Raw genomic sequence first — 23,284 nt, 5'->3', positions numbered from 1 at the left:
GCTGGACCTTGGCAATCAGCTTCAGGAAGAGGAAGTGGCCAAATAAGGGACCTGTGTTTGCCATACTCAGGCTGGCTGGAGTCCCTTTACTGTATCCTCCCAAGATCATCTGTGATCAATTCTGAAAAATTTGTCCTATCTTTGTACCTTTATTAAGTTATATAACTTTAAAAATTTAAGAGGGGAGGGTGGCATGGGATTTCAAATGAGAACAAAGTATAATGATATATATGTATGAAAATATCATAAACCTGGTTCTTTATATTGCTAACAAAAAGATTGTCTTAAGGTGCTGGAGAGATGGCTCAGCAATTAAGAGCATGTACTGGTCATGAAAAGAACCTGAGTTCAGTTCATAACATCTATGTCTGTTGGCTCATAACTACCTTTAACCCCAGCTCCAGGAGATCTGATGCCTTTGGACTCTGAGGGCATCTACACTCAATGTGCATACATGGGCATGCAATTTGGAATAAAAGTCATCTTTTTTTTTTTTTAAGTGAAATGTTACCTTTTGGAAAAAGGAAAAAATTTCTTAAGGATATATTCTTAGTATGTTTTGGCTGCTATAATAAAAAAAAAAATCATGACACAGGTGCCTTGTAAACAACACAACTTTATTTCATGTAGTTCTGGCTTCAGATCCCCTGGAGTTGGAATTACAAGTGTTTGTGAGTAACCCAATGTGGGTGCTGGAACTCAGACCGCAGTCCTCTGCAGCAGCAACAGATGCTCTTAACTGCTTAGCCATTTCTCCAGCCACAAGGTCAAAATATCTTCATTTTCTGAGCTGGTGAGTTGAGTCTGGAGGTATAGGTGCTTGTCACCTAGCCTGGCAATTCACATGAAAGGAAAGAGTCGGCTCACACATGTTGTCCTCTGACCTCCATACTCACATGTGGTAAGGGCACACACATGTAGCCATTCTTTCTCTGTCTCACCGGCCAGCTCCCAAATAACAACAGGGAGACTTATTATCAATTATGAAAGCTCAGCCCTAGCTTAAGTTTGTTTCTAACTAGCTCTTATAACTTAAATTAACCTGCTTATATTAATCTGCATTTTACTGTGTGACTTTTTACCTTTCTTTTATTCTTCCCACATCTCCATGGCGTCTCCTGCATGCCTTGATTCATCTCCTCTTCCTCTCTCTGTCAGGAAATCCTGCCTATATCTCCTGCCTTGGTATTGGCCATTCAGCTCTTTATTAAATCAATCAGAAGGCGTCTTGGCAAAGACACATCTTTGCAGTGTAAACAAATATTCCGCAACACATAAACACATGTATACAGTGAGTAAATAAGCAAATACATAAATATATTTTTTAAAGTTAAAATTTAAAAAAGCACTTTAGAGCCTGGCGGTGATGGTATATACCTTTAATCTCAGCACTCAGGAGGCAGAGGCAGGTGGATCTCTGTGAGTTCAAGGCCAGCCTGGTCTACAGAATGAGTTCCAGGACAGCCAGGGCTACACTGAGAAACACTGTCTCAGAAAAACAAACAAAAAGATTCTTTTAATTTTTTGAAAACACATGTAATCATTTGTTGATATTATTTCAAAGGCTCCAGTGATTTCTCCCATGTATAATATTTGGAGAATTTTTCATGATTCTATTTTATATTTTTTTTTTCTAGGCTGCTACTGAAGAAGAAAATAGCCATGGTCAAGTAAATGGTGTTCTCAATGCTCCCAGTCTGGGCTCACCAATTCGTGTCCGATCAGAGATTACTCAGCCAGACAGGGATGTTCCCTTAGTAAGGAAGTTACGTTCTATTCACAGCTTTGAGCTAGAAAAACGTCTGACACTAGAGCCCAAACCAGATACTGACAAGTTTCTTGAGACTTGGTATGTAATGTTTCTTTTTTTTCTATTATATTTTATATCCATTGTATAAATAATTCTTTCACATAAGAAATTCTTGTGTTTTTATAACACTGACTCCATTAAGCTTCCATTTGTTCATATCATAGTTATAGATCATCATCATTCTTAGTGAAGTCTAATATTACAGATTCTTTTTTTTTTTTTTGGTTTTTTGAGACAGGGTTTCTCTGTGTATTTTTACGCCTTTCCTGGAACTCACTTTGTTGACCAGGCTGGCTTCGAACTCACGGAGGTCCGCCTGGCTCTGCCTCCGGAGTGCTGGGATTAAAGGCCTGTGCCACCACCGCCTGGCTTTCATTACAGATTCTATAGCAAAGTCTTTGTCTTTGAGAGTACTAACTTCCTAAAACCAGGTATAGTAATAAATGAACATATTTTCCTTGACCCTGTTAGAAAGTGAACTCTTTGAGGCAGCAGTGTAGAGGCAGAAAGGGCAGGCACAGTAAAGGCCACAGCAGACAGGAATGGGGGACACACAGAAGATGCAGTGGGAAAATACACAGGAAGATTGCCACTGTGCTCTGTAGTACTCCCACCTTCCAAGGAAGAAGAAGAGCTAAACTTTAGAGGTCTGAGTGTAAATACTGTAATGATTGTTGCTTTTGATCAGTTAGGCACATTCTCCCTATAACAAATTTTGGTAACAAGATGGAAATAAAAATGTAAGATTTGAGGTATATTTACAATTAATAAAAAGGCTTCAAGATAATTAAGATGTATGTGGTGGTGAACACTATAGTCCCAACTCTGGGACTGTTGGCAATGAAATGTTAGGTTAAGAGTGGCTATGGATTTGGGCTGAGAGTCTAATTCAATTGCTAGAGTGCCTGCCCAGCATATATGAGGCCCTATGTTCAGTCCCCAGAAAGACATAAAGGTTTGTGTTGTAGTACATGTCTGTAATCTCAGTTCTAGGAAGGTAGAGGCAGAACGATCAGAAATGCAAGGTCATCCATTATTACATATCCAGATATGATCAAAAGGATGGATTAGACTTGAACTATGCTTTAGCCATTTTGAATTACAGTTAAGATGAGAACTAGATGTAAGAGAGCAATAGGAATAAAAACTTAGTTTGGCAAGGACATCAAGTGACAGGAGAGACTTTGAAAGTGGACAGTGTTGGGGAAGAGCAGGAATGGCAAGAAAAACCGCCATCAACCCTGTGAACTTTCCTTTGTCTTTTTCATACATGCTTATCACACTTTTGTAAGAGTGGTTGTTCCACAGCCGGCAGTGGTGGCGCACGCCTTTAATCCCAGCACTCGGGAGGCAGAGGCAGATGGATCTCTGTGAGTTTGAGGCCAGCCTGGTCTACGGAGCGAGATCCAGGAAAGGCGCAAAGCTACACAGAGAAACCCTGTCTCAAAAAACCAAACAAACAAACAAAAAGAATGGTTGTTTCACAATTAGAGTTTATCAGTATATAATAAATGTTTCTCTAAGGACAATTGAGTAACTTCTTTCTGTTTCCTTAAGCATGGAGAAAATGCAGAAAGATTCCAGTGCAGGAAAGGAATCAGTTCTCCCTGCTCTGCCTCATAAGCCTTGTGTTCCTGTTGTGTCCCGCACTGAGCACATCTGGCACTATGATGAAGAATACCTTCCTGATGCCTCCAAACCTGCCTCTGCCAACACTCCAGAGCAGGCAGATGGTGGTGGCAGCAATGGATTTGTAGCTGTTAACTTCAGCTCTTGCAAGCAGGAGGTTGATTCCAAAGAATGGGTGATTGTGGACAAAGAGCAAGACCTTCAGGATTTTAGGACAAATGAGGTGTTAGGCCATAAAACAACTGGAAGCCCTTCAGATGAGGAGCCTGAAGTGCTTCAGGTCCTTGAAGGGTCAGCTCAAGATGAAAAGATCCAAGGAGGTCCTTGGAGCAACAACCATCACTTAAAGGAAACCTCAGGTGCGGTCTTAGCACTTTCTGTGGAAGGTCCTGCCCCTGGTGCTTCAGAACAGTACACAGATAGGCTAGACCTCCAGGCTGCAGCTGCCAGTCAGTTCATCACCGTGACTCCTACAAGTCCAATGGAGGCGCAAGCAGAAGGCCCCCTGACTGCGGTAAGAAACTGCTTTTTTGTTATTATTTTGTGGTGTCTGCTCAATGTCCTATTAAGAAAAGCCTGGGCTGGGTGTTGTTACACACACTTTCAATCCCAGGACTCAGGAGGTAGAGGTAGGTGGATCTCTGTGAGTTTGAGGCCAGTTTCTTTTACATACCAAGTTCCAGGACAGCCAGGGATATACAATAACAACATAATAAAATATAATAAAATAACAACAACATAAAAAAAAAAAACAAACCAAAAAAAGAGAAGATTGAGGCTAGGAAGTTGACTCAATCAGTAAATTATTTGCTGTGCCTACATGAGGACCTGAGTTCAGATACTCAGATAAAACCCAGGCATGGCAGTACACATCTGTGACTCCAGCACTGAGTGTGTGTGTGTGGGGGGGGGGAACAGGACGGGACGACAAAGATAAATGAATCCCTAGAGCTTGCTGGCCAGACAGCCTAGCGAAATCACTGAGTTCCAGATCTAGTGAGAGATGTGTCTCAAAAAATAAGGTGTGTCCCCACATACAAGCACATTCTCACACACACACTGACATGGTGGGTCACAGCTATAATCCCAGAATTTAGGAAGCTATGTAAAGGGGGACCACTGTAAATTCAAGGCTAGTCTGAGACCCTGTATCTAAATAAATTAATAAACAAAAGCAGAAAAGAGAAGGTAGATTAGTTGATCAGTTAAGATTGTGCAATAATTAGAGGCTTAAGTTTAGGAAATAGGTGCATGTAAACAATAGTATTTACACTAAATTCTATAGTCACCCTGCAGTAAGGAAAAATAAAGCCAGGAGTGGTGACTCATGTCTGGTTAATCCCAGTCCTCAGGAGGCAGAGGCAGCTGTATCTCTGTGAGTTCAAGGCCAGACTGGTCTACAGAGTGAGCTTCAGGACAGCTGGGGGCATATAATGAAACCCTGTCTGGGGGGCAAAAAGGAAAATAATAATGTAAGTGAGTTGTTATGATAGTTCATGTATTAAGTTTGATATAACAAAACAATTATAAATGTTGCAAAATTAGGTTATAATGATAATACGTGAACTATCATTATAACCTAATTTTGCAACATTTATAATTAGATTATAAGGTCTGCCTATTTATGTGTGTATGTACACAAATTATTGTAAAATTACCATTTTGAAGAATTTCATTATACATCTGCTAAGAAAGGCCTGTGTTTAACCAGTTGTAGTTTGTTCTTTATATACTGTTAACAAGTCTGAGCTTTTTTTGAAATCTCTACTCAGAAATTTCTCATGTTTTACATTTCTCTTAATTGTGAGACAGCTACTATGTAAAATGTAAAATCTCAAGTTTGGCTTTCAGAACTCTACTTTTCTAAGTCTGGGGTAAAATGAACTTCATTTTCAAGTGTTTGAAGGCAAACACTTGTACCAAGTTTTCTGAAAAGAAACCTTTTGGAGGAACAGTACTGCCAGCTCTCAGCTCTGAGCATGCCATTGTTGAGAACAGTTGCCTTTTCAAGGTAAGCAGTGGCTTTGAGCAGGAGGAATCCCAGAAAAGCCAACCTCAGGCAGTAAAGAGCCATACAGCTTCAGGCACATACAAGCCCTCTGGTTCTGACACAGGGCAGTTACCAGGCTTCCTTTCTCACATAATAGCCTCAGCACTGTTCCCAAATTGAAAAGGTTTTTGTTAAAACACATTTTGATATACCAGTTATAAAACACTTGGAAAAGATACCAATGAAATTTCGCTTTCTAAACACTTCTGTAAGGATTTGTCAGTGCTACAAAATAGGGAAATAAATGACTTCCTACTTCTTTTCCAATCAGAAATTAATTGATCTTCCCTTCTGTCCCCTCCAGAACTGCTTTGTACAATTTTATATGTTGTTTGTGGCATAGAGAACACTAGCCCAAGGGTTAAGCTAGGGCTAATGTCTAATCCAACCTGAGGTCTGTTTTGTTTAGGATTTCTCCCCACCCCCTGAGTTGTTTAGGACTTTAGTTCATCCCAGTACTCAGGAAACCAAGGAAGGAACATTGCTGCATGCTCCAAGCCAGTCTTAGCTACAGAGAAACTCACTGTGTAGACCAGGCTTGGTCTTAAACTTGAATTCTCAGAAATCTGCCTCTTCCTAAATGCTGAGATTAAAGGCATGTGCGCCCCTTCTCCATCCTCCCCCAGATCCTATACTGTGTTTTGTTTTGTTTAAATTTATGTGTATGAGTGTTTTGCCTGCATATATATCTGCCTCATGTACATGCCTGGTACCCATTGAGGTCAGAACAGGGTGTCAGATCCCTTGGACTGGAGTTACAGACAGCTATGAGCTGCCATGTGGGTGCTGGGAACTGAATTCAGATTCTCTACAAGAGCAGTAAGCACTTTTAATCTCTGAGCCATCTCTCAAGCCCTCAAAATGTAATTTTTTGTTTTTGTTTTTGTTTTTAAGACAGGGTTTCTCTGTGTAGTCCTGACTGCCTTGGCTGTCCTGGAACTCACTCTATAGACAAGGCTGGTTTCAAACTCAGAGATTACGCCTGTCTCTGTGCTGTGATTAAAGATGTGTGCCACTACCGCCCACCAAAACATAAATTTTTAAAAGGACAGGAATTCTTAACTTAATTAATTCTGGGCAGTGTCACAACCAGTACATTATTCTACTACTTTTATTACTTCTACATTGTCCCTGTCCATGGGTCAATATAACATATAGATATTATACCTTCCATGTTATACCAAAACAACCCCCCCCAAAAAAAAAAATTAAATAAAAATAAAAAAACCACAAACAGGCTACTTGGTGCAAGTGTTTAATTTCCTGGAGATTTTTTTTTTTTATTATACTTAAGCAAGAGAAAGACAAAAGTGTGATTCATAAATTAAAAAGGATAGGATAGTTGATTCATTCATATGGTCTTCTGCTGCGTGGCCAACTCTTAACATGATGTAACTAAAAATTAATGCTATTCTTCCTGTGTGTAAACTAACTCCATTTGATGGTTTCCTTGATTGTAGTAAATCATAAGATTCTGTACTCACTAGTATGTAGGCTTTACTATTGGGCATTACTAAAATGGTGACACCATGAAGGAATCGGAAATCCCGAAGCTGATTTAGGAAGTGCAGAAAAGCATGGATGATGGAAGCAAAGCACAAGAATAGAAGGGGCAGGGGCTGGAGAGATGGCTCAGAGGTTAAGAGCACCAACAGCTCTTCCAGAGGTCCTGAGTTCAATTCCCAGCACCCACATGGTGGCTCACAACCACCTGTAATGAGATCTGGCATCCTCTTCTGCCTTTGCTGGGCATTGTGGCTTGTGCCTCGGATGCCAGAGACTAACTCGGGAAAATGGTTGTAGACTGAAGGTCAGCCTGGGCTGCATAGCACGACCTTGTCTCGAGAGAAAAAAGTGATGCTCTAACAGGTATGATTACAGAAGTTCAAGGTATGAAAGATGCAAACGGCTTATGCGGAAGTTACTGTTTAGTCCATCCATAGGCAGCGTGCTTTGAACTTCAAGGTCAAGGGAGGTATTGCAGCTACACTTCGAACTTGTTTTCTCTTTGATCCTGGGTTTTCTCTTTTCATCTCGTCAGAGTTTTTGCAGACTCAGTTCCCCAGATTTTGAGAGCACATGCTGTGTCAGTAACGGGCTGTGGTGTGCGTGACTTGCAAAACCTGTCTTTGTTTTTCTTCATTTAGGAACTTGTATTAACAATGGAATTCAGTTAAAATTGGGGAAACAAAAATAGCAGTGTTATCATAGAATTTGTAAAAATGAATTTGAATATCTTACAAAATTTAAAAGGCTATGGGACTGTTACATGAGCATAGGTTATGTACAGTTTGTTGTAATTGACTGAAATTCTGTCTGGCTGTTGATACACATTTTCCTTATATAAGATTGTTAATCACACATGCACACCCACACAGAGGCCATGAAATAATCAAAAGGAGTTAATCTCAGATCTATAGAAGTGACTTCTGGCTTAGATCCCAGAAGGCCAATGAAACATTGCTCTTATAAACATTGTTTCATTCATTTTGGATTAGTATTGGAATTACACATACCAACGAGGTGACTCTTCTTGGTTTATTATGAATGTAGATATATATTCATCACCCTTGTTATTTAATATTTAATGTCATTTTACAACTACTTTTCTAACTATTGCCACACTTGGATCTTAAAAGTAACTTTAAAAAAGTGAAGTACTATGAATTTCAGATTTTAATATCATTATAAAAATATAATAGAGGGCCAGCAAGATTGCGTAGCGGATGAAAATGCCACCAATCATGATGAATGACCTGAGTTGAATTCCTAGGACCCACACAGTGGAAGGTTGTCCTCTGACCTTCACATTTGAGCTATGGCATGCATATCTTCACACACTTACATTCCTAAATAAATAGATGTAATAAAGTTTAAAATGCATACACACATGCATACACGCACCCCCCCAACACACACACACACACACACACACACACAAAACACTAAATAAATAAATGTAATTTTAGGAAGTTGCCATCTACCTCAGTATCTTGGAATAATTTAAAAAGATGTTTAACTATTTAGGAAGTAGGAGGTGACCTCCTGAAGGAGAACTTAGTGCCTTTCTTCAAGTTCACAATAGGTCTGGGATTACTGCAGTTCTGAACCCAAATAGCCTGTCTTGGATTCACCTGAAGCATCCTCAGGACTCTAGTTCCTTATTTTTATTTTAATTAAATTTTATAGCATAGGTCAAGCTGACCTGGAACTCAAATTCCTCAAGCCTCAACCATCCAAATGCTGGGATTACAGATATATACTACTATGCCTGTCCTATTTGGGAGTTACTTAATGTATCAGTCAGGTGATTTCTGCCTAGATTGGTCTGCAGGATTCACCTAATTGTGTTCCTGACACAAAGTGTTTTGTTTTCCTAGGACTTATTAGTCTTCATTAAGTGATCTGAGTTGGGTTGGGGATTTAGCTCAGTGGTAGAGCGTTTGCCTAGCAAGCGTGAGGCTCTGGGTTCGATCCTCAGCTCATTAAAAAAAAAAAAAAAAGTGATCTGAGTTTATCTGATTCCTCCAAAATGGTCTTTTAAAAAAGATATTAAATTGTATTCACATAAAACTGACTTTAGGGGCTTGGGGATTTAGCTCAGTGGTAGAGCGCTTGCCTATCAAGGGCAAGGCCCTGGGTTCGGTCCTCATCTTTGGGGAAAAAAAAAACAACTGACTTTAGTGTGGGGATAATAGAATTTAACTTATCATAGGACACCCATTTGCAAGGGAGTCTCGGCTATGCCCATGTCTTTTGAAATCAGTCTTCTGGGGCATGAGCATGTTAAAGGAGCAAGCACAAAGAACCTCTATGGAATCATTCGTTCTGTGCAACTCCTTTGAGGGCAGCTTATGAATGTCCTTCACCTTTATTATGAATGTCCTTCACCTTTATTATGAATGTCCTTCACCTTTATTATGAATATCCTTCACCTTTATTATGAATGTCCTTCACCTTTATTCACAACTGCTCACTTAGTATGAGCTGGGAAGACCTGGTAAACATCTGTGTCACTCTTAGAAATTGAAATCTGAAGTATTGCATCTCAAACCATGCATCTGATTGATACCCCACATAATTAGATGTTTTACATTTTTCTCCCCACTTCTCCAGATTACAATTCCTAGACCTTCTGCGGCATCAACACAGTCAACTTCAGGAAGCTTTCACTATGGTCCACAACCAGAGAAGAAAGATCTTCAGCCCTTGGAACCCACTGGGGAACTTTATTCTCCCAGAGAAAACTTCTCCTGCTTGGTTGCAACAGAGGGCGAACTTCCTAGTGGAGAAAGCAGAACGGATTTGGGACTTCAGATAGATCACACTGGTCATGACGTGTTACCCAATATGAGAGACGGGGATACATCTCAAGACTTGGGACCAAAAGACTTTCCTGACCATACTAGATTGGTTATGAAAGAATTTGAAAATCTTCCTGGAGAAACAGAGGAAAAAGGCATTCTTCTGGGCTCAGATAATGAAGATGAGAAGTTAAGTAAAGGGCAGCATTGTGTTGAAATCGCTTTCCCAGGAGATTTAGTAACTGTAGAAAGGGAACAGTCAGCTACCACAGAACCTCTCGATATTTCAAAGACACAGAATTTTAGTGTGGTGCCAAATCAGGACAAAAACCATGAGATTATGAAGCTTTTGACAATTGGAACTTCAGACATTTCTCAACAAGTCATTGACCCGCATGCTGAAGGGCAGACAGGCCAGGTGGTGGAGATGCAGACAAAGCAGCTCCTCAAGGGTGCCGACAGGAAGAGTGAGGACTTGCCAGGACAGCAGGGAGACCTCTCTACTTTTCTGCACCAAGAGGGAAAGAGAGAGAAAGTTGTCCCTAGAAATGGAGAGCTCTATCATTGTGTCTCAGAGAATGAGCATGGTCTTCCCACCCGGAAGGACATGCTTCGGTCATCCTTTGTAACCAGGCACAGCCGGATCCCTGTTTTAGCACAAGAAATAGATTCAACTTTTGAATCATCTTCTGCGGTCTCTGCAAAAGAAAAGCTTCTACAGAAGAAAGCCTATCAGCCAGAACTAGTCAGACTTCTGGTAGAAAAAAGGCAGTTCAAGTCTTTCCTGGGGGACCTCTCAAGTGCCTCTGATAAGCTGATAGAGGAGAAATTAGCTGCTGCTCCTGTTCCCTTTTCTGAGGAAGAAGTCTTCACTCCCTTTTCCAGACTGGCAGTAGACACCCACCTGAGTAGATCGGCTGAGGATGGCTTTCTGACACCCATCATCTCCCAGTCTCGAAAGAGCAAGATTCCAAGGCCGGTTTCCTGGGTCAGCACGGATCAAGTTAATAGCTCAGCTTCACCTCAGTTCTTGCCTCGGCCACCACCAGGAAAGCCACCAATCAGGCCTGGAGTAGAAGCCAGGTAATGTTTCATGTTTTCCTTGTGTATAGAGTGTAATGGTGTTTTCTGAAGTGCTTTACTGTATGACATCAGTGGCAGCAGTTCTTTTGAGCATGTGTTCTTCTCTCCCCCCACAAGCCTTAGGGGCACAGTACAGATTGACCCAGACTAATGCATTTTGTTTCCACTGTGGCAAAATAAAACTAACATACAGTTTACCATCTTACTCATTTTAAGTGTCCCTTTCAGTGGCACAACTCTGTTAATTTTGCCATGCACCCATCACTCTCCACTTTTAGGCCTCTCTTCATCATGTACAACTGAAACCCAGCCCCAGCAACATTCATCGGTTTTCTTTCGGGTTTGGGCCATTATAAACACTTGGGCTAAATAGTAGCATCTATTCTTCTGTTGTAGCAGGCCTAATTTACTTAGCAGAAAGTCTTCAGGGTCACTCATGTCAGTGCCTAGCAGACTTTGCTTCCTTTTAGATGGTTGGGAGGGAAGGGACGTCTATCATTTTGGTGTTTTTTTATAGCAGCCTTACAACATTCTATTTGTTTACATTTGTGTGTGTGATTCTGAGTATGCCTTTGCAGATGCAGAGATCAAAGGACAGCTTGTGGGAAATAGTTCTCTCCTTCCACCTTGTGTGTCTCAGAGATCCAACTCAGGCTGTCAGGTGGACAAGCACCTTTCCTGCTGAGCCATCTTGCCGGCCCTGCCTTAAATTAGCATTTTGTTCCTTGTTTATTGTGTCTGTCTTCTTTCCTACTGGTGTGTGTATGTGTGTGTGTGTGTGTGTGTGTGTGTGTGTGTGTGTGTGTGTGTGTTATGCCTGTTTTCATTGTAATCAACATGGAGCCCACAGACTGTCCTGAAGTTCCAGCATTCTAATTGGGTGTTTAGCAGTGTAATACCAGGAACACACCACTGTACCCCTTTAAGTTTCCATCCCCATTCCTTGTACTTGTTCACATCATAAGGTTACATCTTCATTTGATGTCCCCAAACATATAGCTTATGTTTAGTTTTGCTTTTGAGTTTAGAGCTCAAACTGTCCTTGAACTCCGGATCTTCCCACTGGGATTATAGATGTGCAACAGCCACAGTCAGCTTTAATAACTAGATGTTTTATAAATGTATTAGTCTCCTAAATCATTCAGGAAACAAAAGATATAAATAGCTGTAAGACTAATAATCACTTTTATAGTTGAGTTTGTTTGGAGTTACATGTTTATCTTTATTCAGATCTTATTTCTCTATATGGCTTCAAGTTGCTGTCCAGTGTCCTCTCATTTCAACCTGCAGTAACTTCAGCTAGCACTGCTAGATGGCAGGTCTGGTGGTAATACAAGTGGATATGTAGGATGGGTATTGAACCCAGGGTCTCAGGCATGCAAGTACTATACTGCCAAGCCCTACCTCAGCTTTAACTCACAGTATCTTCATTTCTCCTTCATACTTTAAAGAAAGTATCCAAGATACTTTCTTAACACAGGGTTCTTGATTGACAGTTCTCTAGAGCTTTAAAAATCTCGGTCCTCAGACCACTGCCTTTTGACCCCCAGAAGTTCTGATGAGAAAAGTCTTTGAGGACTTCTTGTACGTGACAAAGCTACTTATTTCTTGCTGCTCCCAAGCCTCTCTTGACAGTTTGATGATAGGTGATTAGGTAGCTTTGGGGGTCATCCTGCTAGGAGTTCTTTGAGCATCCTGGGTGTTGTCTTGTTTCCAGCTCTTCTTCAGGTGGTCTCTCCTCTCTCTCCCTTCTGCCACTCCTCTGGTGCCCTGTCACTCCACTTGCTAGTCCTTTACTCCCTTCTGCAGATTCACTATCAGTTTACCTGTCTTAGAGTTTTCTGCTTCTTCTCACTGTTCAACTGTGCTGTTAAAAACTGTGTGTGCACGCACACCACTGTACCTGTGGGCAGCTGGAGTCAACTTGAGGGGGTTTTTGTTTTTTTTTTTTCTTTTTTTCTTCCACCTCAGGTCATCAAACTTGGAGGCAAAGCACCTTTCCCCTCTGAGGCATCTCTCCAGCCTGTCCTAGTTATTAATATTTAGTTACCTAAAAAGATAAAAGGAGAAAGGAGAAAAAAGTAGAGGCAGAGTGAGAAAATACCCATTCTTTGTATCTCTGAAAGTCACTTCAGTCACAGAAATGGGAGCTTACGGTAATGGACAGAGACACGAGCAGATACAGTGGGTGGCCACTCTTACATATCATGAGAACAGCAATGAAAAACTAGAGCATAGTAAAATAAAGTTTAATGTCATTCTTTTTCAGACTTAAGCCAGCAGAATAAAAAAAGAATTATTTCAGCCATTGGGACCATTATCTTTGAAGTTACCACCATATGATTGAACTCCTAAAATTAAAACTAAACAAAATAAAAATATACCTGTCTCTGAAATGTCCCATCCTATCACTTTGAATGATGTGGTATAAGCCATTTGTATCATTAGGCAATTTCTTGATAGTTGACTTGGTTAGTAAACACAAGGGTCAGGACCTTGTAGAGTTCTTAGCTCGAGCAAGAAAATGTTTGTATTATTGTGGAACTTGCAGAATGAGGAAATTACACATTAACTTAGATGAATAGTACTAACTGGAGCAGAATGTAAATTAATATGTAGCTTTTGTTATTGGGTCTTTTTTCTGTTCAGCATTGTATGCAGGTTAGCTTATATCTATTTTTCATGAAAATATGATAAATGATAAATACTCCCAAGGCATCTGAGAAAATTACCTTCCCTAGTTTGAACTGATATAAATCATAACAAGTTGTTTTTACTGAGAACTTATTATTCAAGCTCATGCTGGTGCTATGCACCATGATCATCATCCTATTGGCAGTGTAATTTGTTGTCCTCAACAAATATGTTGGCCTCATTCATAGCTGTCTTGGGATGCATGAAGCCTTGGGATGGGGACAAAAAGCAAATAGAGCACAGAGCCTCCAAACAGATATTTTTTTTCTAAAGATTTTATTTTTATTTTTAACTGAGGGGGAGGGGCGGGGGGCGGGGCGTCTGTGCACACGTGTAGGTGCCCTCAGAGGCCAGAAGAGAGTGTTGGCTCCCCTGGAGTCATGAGTTGCCAGTGTGGGTGCTGAGAACTAAACTCCAGTCTTTTGGAAGCACGGCACTCTTAGCTGCTGAGCTGCATCTATAGCCGAGGGACAGTTTGTTTGTTGGACCTACCCTGATTCCTGCAAATGTGTGCAAACTGCTTTAGAAACTACTACACAGTGGACTGCCATAGGGCTGAAGGTGGATGAGTAACTATTACCTTGCTACAATCTGAAATTGACCAAAGTTAACTGCAGTTTATAGTCCAAATTTCCCTCTGTATATTGCAAGCTTTTAATGCAATTTAGATTTCTAAAATAATTTCATTCAACAGACTCTTTACTGCAGGCAGTTGTATTCTAGGTGGGAGAGGTTCCATGGCATCAAAACAATGTCCACAGTACATATATCCTATGCTTAAAGGCTTCCACATTAGTCAGCTTATTGTTCCTACCATCATGTACCAGACAGGCGGCCAACTTAAGAGAGGGAGAGCCTAAAGGAGTTCCCTGGGACTCTACTGGATTACTACTGGACATGGCGGCAGTGATGGCACGTGGGAAGCTCTGAAGCAAGAGAATGGCTAGTTAACCTGATATATAAGAGAACCCTTTAAAGATTAAAGTCTTTACTTGTGAGTGTGTGTGTGTGTGTGTGTGTGTGTGTGTGCGTGTGTGTGCGCGCGCGCACACGTGCATGTGTGTTGCATGATGGAGGAGTGTGCCACAGTGCATGTGTGGAGGTGATAGACAACCGTGTGGAACTGGTTCTCTTTCCACCTTTATGTGGGTTCCAGGGATCAAACTCAGGTCACCAGGCTTTCATGACCCACCGAGCCATCCCCCTGGACCCTATTGGGATTTTTAAAATACACAAACAAGGTATGTTTGGCCAGGAATGATGGAAAGCTAAAAGATGATGAATACCTGTAATCTTAATACCTGGAAAGCTGAGGCAGGAAAACGTCAAGCTAAGGCCAGCTTGGCCTAGGTTACATCCTGAGTTCCTGACCAGTGTGGGCTACACAGGAAGACCTTGTCAATGGAACCATTCATCAAAAGGAAAAAGACACAGCAGGTGTTAACCTGCCCAGTGTCACATACAGCATGCATGTGAAAGAGAAGCTCAGTGTCCAGTTAGTGTATTTTCTGGTTTTGATACATTTCATAATATGACTTGGGATACTGTGACTTTTAGGTACACTTATAATGAATTTTTGATGTCCTGTCTCCAAAAAAAATTAATTCTTCTCTATTTTTTTAAGGCTACGCAGATATAAAGTTCTAGGGAGTAGTAACTCTGACTCAGACCTTTTCTCTCGCCTGGCCCAAATTCTTCAAAATGGATCTCAGAAACCCCGGAATACTCCTCAATCCAAGAGCCCAGGATCGCCTCACAATCCAAAAACACCACCCAAGAGTCCAGTTGTACCTCGCAGGAGTCCCAGTGCCTCTCCTCGAAGCTCATCCTTGCCCCGAACATCTAGCTCCTCACCATCTAGGGCTGGACGGCCCCACCATGAGCAGAGGAGTTCGTCCCCACATCTGGGGAGAAGCAAGTCACCCCCCAGCCACTCAGGATCATCGTCGTCCAGGAGGTCCTGCCAACAGGAGCATTGTAAACCCAGCAAGAATGGCCCCAAAGGATCTGGCAGTCTCCACCACCACTCAGCCAGCTCCAAAACTCCCCCAGGGAAGAGTAAGCCAGCCAGTAAACTCAGCAGATAGGAAGCAAGTGGGCTGCATCTCTGGGAAAGGTGTGAGATCTTCCTCCTAGACCTGATGCATGTGTGTCTCTGTACTGTCTGTTTCAAACAATCAGTGTTGATCTTCTCTTGAAAAAGAAAGTAACATGATCGGTTATTTATAAGAAGACATACGTATATACTAAGGAATTACCTAGGGCAGATAGGAAGCGGATCAGGAATCAAATGCTTCAGTTCATCAAAATCCAAGGAGAAGAAACTCATTAAATGAGCTCTCGTTTATAGCTGCCTTCGAAACAGGAAGTTGAGGATAGGAAATAGAATGGGATTTTAAGTGATTTTGCCTAATTTGTTAATCCTCTACTCAAAGAGTATAGCAAAAGTATTTGATATTTTTATTTACAACTTCTTGGAGAGTCATTGTGCAGACATTCAAATATATAAGAAGCCTGCTGCCAGGAAACTAGTACTTGGGTATATTTGGTTTGTGTGCTTATTTAATGAATCCACTCCTTTCTTTCCACTCATTCCCAGTATCTTTCCTAGGTTTGACATTTTTTAAAATTAATATTTCTTACCTCTTAAAGGGTTTCAGCAGCTCACACGAACACTTTAAAATCCAATTGCCCTTATTTAGTCAAACCTTGTTAGTTTCTTTTGAGCCACAGTTTTTAACTCATATATTTTTAATCTCAAAAAGGAAAGAAATGTCCAGCTAGAGCTGTTTGGGGCAGGTGTGTTTCAAGAGGGGCAGAGAGTGGGACAGTGTCTTTAAAGGTAGAAGCACGCCTCGTACTTGACTCCATTTCATCCTTGTAGGAAACTGACCAGAGGAGACAGCTTCCTTTATGCCCCCCGCGCTCTCTAGTGTCAGCCTTCAAGATGGTGCTGGGAAAGCACACCACTTTGGAATGGGGCTTATGCTTTTAGAGATTTAGAAAGAAATTAAGTATGCTATTGAGGCTTATAATCTTCAGAATTTGTATTTTATACATTTAGCCGTATATATTTAGCCAATAAGGAATGAATATCTGGGGAAATAAATTTAGGCTAAATAGTTTTCTTTCAATGTTTTTATTATTTGGTTCTTGTGTTGTTTAATGCTTCAGCTTCTTAGCCTGATCTCCACATAGTATCAATTTATCAAGTTGTAAGGATGACCATATTTGTTCTGTTCTCACTCTCTTTCTAGTAAAAATCAGGCAAATTAAAAAACGCCAGACTTTTTAAATGGGCTCTTTGACTCCCTGTGAGTGTTTAGTATGATAAAACCTTATTGAGGTCAGGGAAACTGATCTGCCTGCTGTTGAAATCTGCCTTCTAACATCTCCTTTCTCTTTGACCTGTGCTGCTGCCAAACCTAAACCAGTTGAATTTGAGGTAGGGTGGGTGGAGAAGGAAATGTATTTCTTCACTAAGCGAGCATATTGCAGTGCTGTACCCCAGCTGCCCTGACGCTGCGCTGTCTCCTGTGTGAGCATTCTCAAAAGCGGGACACTACACTGAGACATAGGTCTCCCATGAGAAATGGAGCATAGTGTGGAATCCACTTTCTTTCCAGGTTCAAGCATTTCAGAGCAGTGCAGCAGATAGGGCACACTTACTGTCTGTCGATTACAGCTGTAGCCCTGGAGACTGACCCTTGTGTATTATATTGTAGAACACTTGCTGCAATAGTACTTGCATGTCTTTCCTGGTAAATTATATAAATATTTATAAATATAGAGGCATATGCTTATATAAATCCATTCTTTCTCATTCTGCATTTGTAATTTCAAGATCCTAGATGATGAAATTCCTTTTCTATTGTGTGCCTCGTGTACACTTGGGCATTGCCTATCTTCTTTCTCTGAAAATACGTTCTGGGCATGTGACACCTAAGATTCTTCTTGCCTTCCAGGTGCATAGTGCAACAGTTGGCAGTCTTTCGCAAGCCAAGGTATAAGATACTTAATTTTCATTTAAAAAGTATTTTAATAGGTGAAATTTTAAACAGGATATACTTGTAATACAGGCTCAAAGATCACTCATGTTAGCCCCATAGTTCTGTTGTTATGGTTAGAGTACATTGGTGGGCATTATAATTATGGATCTGGCATCAGTTGACTTTTAAAACATTTCCTGAAAGTTGCCTCTTTCATGTCACTCTTGAATGGCAGTGAGGATGTAGGATAATTAAGAAATTATCTTTCTTCTGTTGCATAAGCTAAATGATGCTAAAAGTAGCCAGCTTTAATATTGACCTCTCTAGTCAGAAATGTGCTAATAGTAACCACTGGGAAAGCTAATACAGCCCAGCCTTTTCCTTCCTGAATTTCTCTGCTAACAGTCAAACCCAAGGTAATGGCAGCATGACACAGGATGTTTTCTGTTTTGGTTTCTTTGTTTTCTCCAGCCTTCTAATGTGTTGTCTCCTTTTCTACATGTCATTAACAAACTCATCAAAATCCAGAGACAAATGGCCTCATTACATGAGAATGTTTTATTCTACATGTAGGGAAAAGAGCCAACCAAAGATGTTTTTGCTCTGAAGAAAAGGAAATGGACTAATTATATTTTATGTATCAGTAGGTCCATTTATAAGTGTTGTCCTGATATAGAGATTAAAAAGCTGAACCAGGTGGTAGTGGTGCACGTCTTTAATCCCAGCACTCGGGTGACAGAGGCACGTGGATCTCTGAGTTCGATTCCAGCCTGGTCTACAGAGTGAGCTCCAGGACAGCCAGGGCTACACAGAGAAACCCCAGCTCCAACGCTCCCCCCCAAAAAAAGAGAGATTAAAAAGCATAGTTTGTGCTTTTAGATGTTACATTTCTTTCAGGTTAAAAATAGAAGTTGGCAACCTTAAGCAACACTTTTGGATCAGGAATATGATCCAGAGAATCAAGCTTTTGTTTTGGTTTGGCTTTTTCAGTTCCTTATTTTGAGGTTTTTATTGATGGCATATTTCAGATTTTAGCCACAGATCATCCAAATAAATATGAACAGTTTGGCTATTTTACTTAAGGTGAGGAACATGTGGCCTAACCTATAACAAAAGCAGTATAAGACTGAAGTTATCTTTTGGAAAACAAGTACCTCCATCTGGCTTCCATTTGCACAGGCTACTGACTCATTGCCTGCCTTTGCCTTGTTTAGTCCCTGGGATTATTTCAGTGGAGCAAAAGATGGACATAGCAATAGTTTAGTTCCTAATTTTAGGTAATGTTGCTCCCAAATTATACTGATGACCTTCAGACTGTGTAACTTGCTTGAAATATTAAAATCATACCTAGTAATCTTGCATAGCCTAAACATATTTGACTTTAATGGATAGTGAACAGAGGAGGAAATTGGATTATATCCAATTCAACATTAAGATTTAGAATTTTAAGTCACCTTCCAATGAAGCTGTCAGCAGCCATGCACTTATCTCCAACCCTGGTACACAAGCTGGCCTTGCAGACAGGAGCACATCTACCTTTTTTTTTTTTTTTTTTTTTTTGGTTGCATGCTTTGCAATGAATGTTTTTGGTAAAAGTTGTCTAACAGTTAATCAAGGCCTAAAAAAATGTAGTAAAATGGTCAAAGGCCCATTGTCATCATTATCCACTTTACATTATTTGCTCTAGCATACTAAACCATCGTATGCTGATTTGGTGTTCTGCATGTGCAGTACCTCTGTCTGTTTCATTCCTGGCCACTGTGAGAACTTGAGGGCCTTCAGCAGGCACCAGAGACTTCCTCCCACTAAGCTACTGTTTCTATGAGTGCATCCACTGTACAAAGAAAAAGGTAGACATCGCTGCATGTTTTAGAAACCTAGACCAGATAGCTAACTAAGTCATAAGATTTTCTACACCCAATAACCTTGATGACAAACAGGTGCCTTTCTTCAAGGGCAGAAAATTTTACATTTCTAATCTAACATTAGGAATTGGTAACAGGATCCACAATTTAGTGGCTTAAGGAAAAATGCATCTTGAAAATGCTGTCTTAAAATATATTTGTAGATAATCTAGATTTAGCCTTGGAGATCAGAGTTTTTCATATTTTAAAACTTGTTATCTAGGTGTGGTGGCTCATGTTTCTAACCCAGTACTTGAGGGAATAAGATACGAAGATGGAAGAGAATCTGAAGCCAACCTCAGCTTCATAGGAACTTCAAGTCCACCTGGGCTATAGTGTGAGAACCTCTCAAAAAACAAAACAGAAACTGTTGTTTTATATGATTTTTTTAAGTTTTCATACATACATGTATATATTGTATGTTGAGTATACTTCCCTCTCATTCTTTCGTATCTGTCAATATGGCACATCTTAAAATTATTTCTTCTTTCATGTTCATGCAAGGACTAAGTTGTTTACATTCGCTTTTTAAAAAAACGTGCCTATTTCGGGTTTGTGTTAGGATACTGTTTCTGGGGAGAGGTCATTTAGCACCTTTTCCACTGAGGTAATAGAGCAGTTGCAACCAACTATACAGTTTAACTTTCTTGAATTTGGTTCTATAGACAATGTGTTTGCAGAATAGCTCTTTAGGATTTAATCCAAATGCATTATAGGATTACAGCATGTAACTACTCTGGTGGTCCTTATATGCCAACATATACCCAAGTATATTGTGGAAGGAAACTTAGGCAGTTCCACAACTTGGACAGCATGGGAGTTGTGATGCTTGGTAAGCACCAAGTGGTTATTAACACACCCCACTTCCTGTCTTCACCAAAACTTTACAAAACTCTAGTGTGTACTGTGAGAATGTGTAAGAAAAGTGGAAACTCTTCATATTATTGGGTATTTGCCACATTTTGGCCATTTCTCCGGAAATTGAGCACAGTCTTGGCACCTTCGGAGTCTTGTTACCCGACCCTGCTTGCCAGAGCTGCAGAAAGAGGAGAGTCCCATAGTTCCTAGGTAACTAATCCAGGTATGGGACAAGAACCCCTATGCACTTAAGGGGGTCTGGCTTTCAGTTAAGTTCTTCGTCTTGCAGGGGATTTGCATCGCAATCTCAAGATGCTAAATGGCCAAGATTTACTCAGTAATGACTTCAGTAGTTTGCTTTCCCCCCAGGACTAATAACCAGGCTGGTCAAGGCATGTTCAAGGTAATGGGATTATTTTCCTCTACTTCCCTCAGACCTTGGTTGTAAGGTAACCTGTAGCAGAAGTAAAGTGGCATTCCTTCCATTGTCCCTACAATGTAACAAGCTTCTGCCTTCTCTCATGGGGTGATAGAATCGGCACTATAGACTGGTGGCTGACCACTTCTCCTGGCACCTTCAACCAGACTTTTTAGACCAACAACAGGATGAATGAGGCAGATCTTTGAGACTATGGAATTACAGATAACATAATTTTACACTAACAGTGGATAGATTTGTCTATAATTTAAAATTGTTTTATATTATACGCACGATTGTTCAACTAAAGACATCAGTAAACCAAGTTTTTATGTAGACTATCCTTGCCATATAATACTTTTTAAAACTCCTATAAAACATGATTTAAATCCTCAAAAATTCACTTGTATAACAAGCAAACTATGCCAGGTGTTTTTTGCTCATCTACATCAGTAAACAAGGCTACAGAGTTTAGCTGTGATTTATTTTAGGGAGTTTGATGAGAAAGCTTTGAGACAAAAACCGTTTTTTGTGTGTTTTGTTTTGGTTTTTCAAGACAAGGTTTCTTTGTGTAGCCCTGGCTGTCCTGAAACTAGCTTTGCTAGCCTTGAACTCAGAGATCCGCCTGCTTCTGCCTCTTGGAATGCTGGGATTAAAGGTGTGCTGAACCACCACCACCACCACCACCACCACCACCAAGCCTAGCTAAAATAGTTTCATTGAACTATTAGTGTAATTAGTTCTCTAAGTTAAAGACTTCAGAAATTAAAATATAGAAAATAAAGGAAATACATCTTTTAGGACAAAGGAAATGTAGCATTGGGCCACTCAGGACTTTGAAATTGGATTGGATTTTGGATTGCCTAGACTTGGTGGTCTGTGTCTATGATCCCAGCATTTAGGAGGTGAAGGCAAGAACAGGAGTTGAAGGTCTTAATGTGCTACCTAATGAGTTTGAAGCCAACTTGGGCTCCATGAGACCCTGTCTCAAAAAAAAAAAAAGCAAAAAACTTAGATGAGATTGGATTGGATGGGTTGAGTACAAAGAACAGACCTGATGATCCAGGATTGAGCCACCTGCTGTTCTCTGAATTAGAGTTCTCATTTCCCTTTTGACACCTTTCTTAAAATAGTACCTATTTCATCAGAGTATTTATTTACAAACTTCAAGCAAAGGAGGCATGTCTGCTTTTGTGTTAGATATAAATGTTGTAAGTGTATTAGCTACTATTGGCAAATGTCATCAGATTTAGTTACAACCTGGATTCTCATTTTGAACAAGACAAATGAGTTAGATTGCTTTAATCCCTCTTATTGTCCTCCTCATAATGAGATGAGAAATTGCTCTTTGAAGTTCTTTTAAATGTATTGCACTGTATCCCTTTCCCCTCCACATAGCTCCCCTTTATGTGTTTTTGCTCAGGCAACCAAGGGCATAGAGTATTGAAAGAAAAACATGGAGTGCTTTTGTATAGGCCATCTGTACATAAAAGTGTAATTATTTATTTAATTTTCCCATTTGTACCATATTAAAGCTTTGTACAGTGTTTTAAGTTCTGTTTTAAAATTATTTTGTATTTTATTTTTATAATCTAGTAAATAAAACATTCAGTACGCATGCAAACTTCAGTGCTGTTTGTGTGATGGTTTGGATTTCAAAAAGTGGAAAATATTCCCTAATCTTTTGGAGTGTTGCAGATTCAGTATACCAGAAGTGCCTAATAAATGACCAAGGAAAGGACATTTGGGGCCGACTGAATAGAAGCTATGCGAAAACCCAGGGCTCAGGGGTATGAGAGTGAGTGTGTGTGTGTGTGTGTGTGTGTGTGTGTGTTTTCAAACTGGCTTTGAAATTGAGATTTCCTGCCTCTGTGTGTGTGTGTGTGTGTGTGTGTGTGTGTGTGTGTGTGTGTATGTGTGTGTTTTCAAACTGGCTTTGAAATTGAGATTTCCTGCCTCTGTCTGCCAAATGCTGGGATTGCAGGCATCCACCAAACCCAGCACAAAAGCCTTAAAAGCTCCCTTTCCTTTTTCCTGGAAAACAAAAACAACTCGGGAACCACTAGAGGGATTCCTGTTCTCTACTCGTAGTCACCAAGTGGTCTTCCTCTGAAGGAGAGGAACACGGCAGTTCACAGCTGCTTTGCCTTTCTTTTTTTCAACCAGATCCTTATCTTGATGATTTTTTTTTTTTTAACCAAGGCACAACATCTGAAAATCTCCCATATTTTTCAAAATAAGGGACAGGAGATGTAGCCCAAGGGTTAACTAGCAAGTGGGGAATGGTGCATGGGTGTGTGTCCAGGGAAGTAAACACCTGCAGAAATGCCTAACTCTTCCAGAAGCTAACAGTTAGTATGCTTGAGGTCTCAAATACAAGAAGTTGAAATCGTCGCCCGATGTAAACAATTTGATACAACGTGTAAAGGACTAAGTACGAGTCTGACGGGCAATTCTGTGTCTAGGCTGGCCCGAGGACCTGTTCTCAGCAGAACTATGGACTACTCTCAGTTGGTGGAAGCCGCCAGTGGTGAAAAGTTAGCCT

General features: G+C 40.5%; 1 protein-coding gene across 6 annotated transcripts in view; it reads left to right on the top strand.

Moving 5' to 3' along the window:
- Ttbk2 (tau tubulin kinase 2) overlaps positions 1–21,315 on the top strand; it is a 132,246-nt gene extending 110,931 nt beyond the window's left edge. For 3 of the 6 annotated variants that reach the window (XM_036185036.1, XM_036185033.1, XM_036185037.1), the window contains 4 exons: positions 1,638–1,849; positions 3,368–3,953; positions 9,606–10,876; positions 15,195–16,870. In XM_036185036.1, the coding sequence (XP_036040929.1) occupies positions 1,638–1,849; positions 3,368–3,953; positions 9,606–10,876; positions 15,195–15,657 (2,532 nt within the window). In that variant the 3' untranslated portion in view covers positions 15,658–16,870. Of the gene's footprint in view, positions 1–1,637; positions 1,850–3,367; positions 3,954–9,605; positions 10,877–15,194; positions 16,871–17,535; positions 18,303–19,686 lie in introns of those variants that run through there. The other 3 variants (XR_004944757.1, XM_036185034.1, XM_036185038.1) reach the window with 3 other exon arrangements.
- The last annotated feature ends 1,969 nt before the right edge of the window (positions 21,316–23,284 follow it).

Source organism: Onychomys torridus, chromosome 4 (genome assembly GCF_903995425.1).
Source record: "Onychomys torridus chromosome 4, mOncTor1.1, whole genome shotgun sequence".
In the NCBI taxonomy this organism is placed as follows: domain Eukaryota; kingdom Metazoa; phylum Chordata; class Mammalia; order Rodentia; family Cricetidae; genus Onychomys; species Onychomys torridus.
This window is presented reverse-complemented; position numbering and strand designations above follow the sequence as displayed.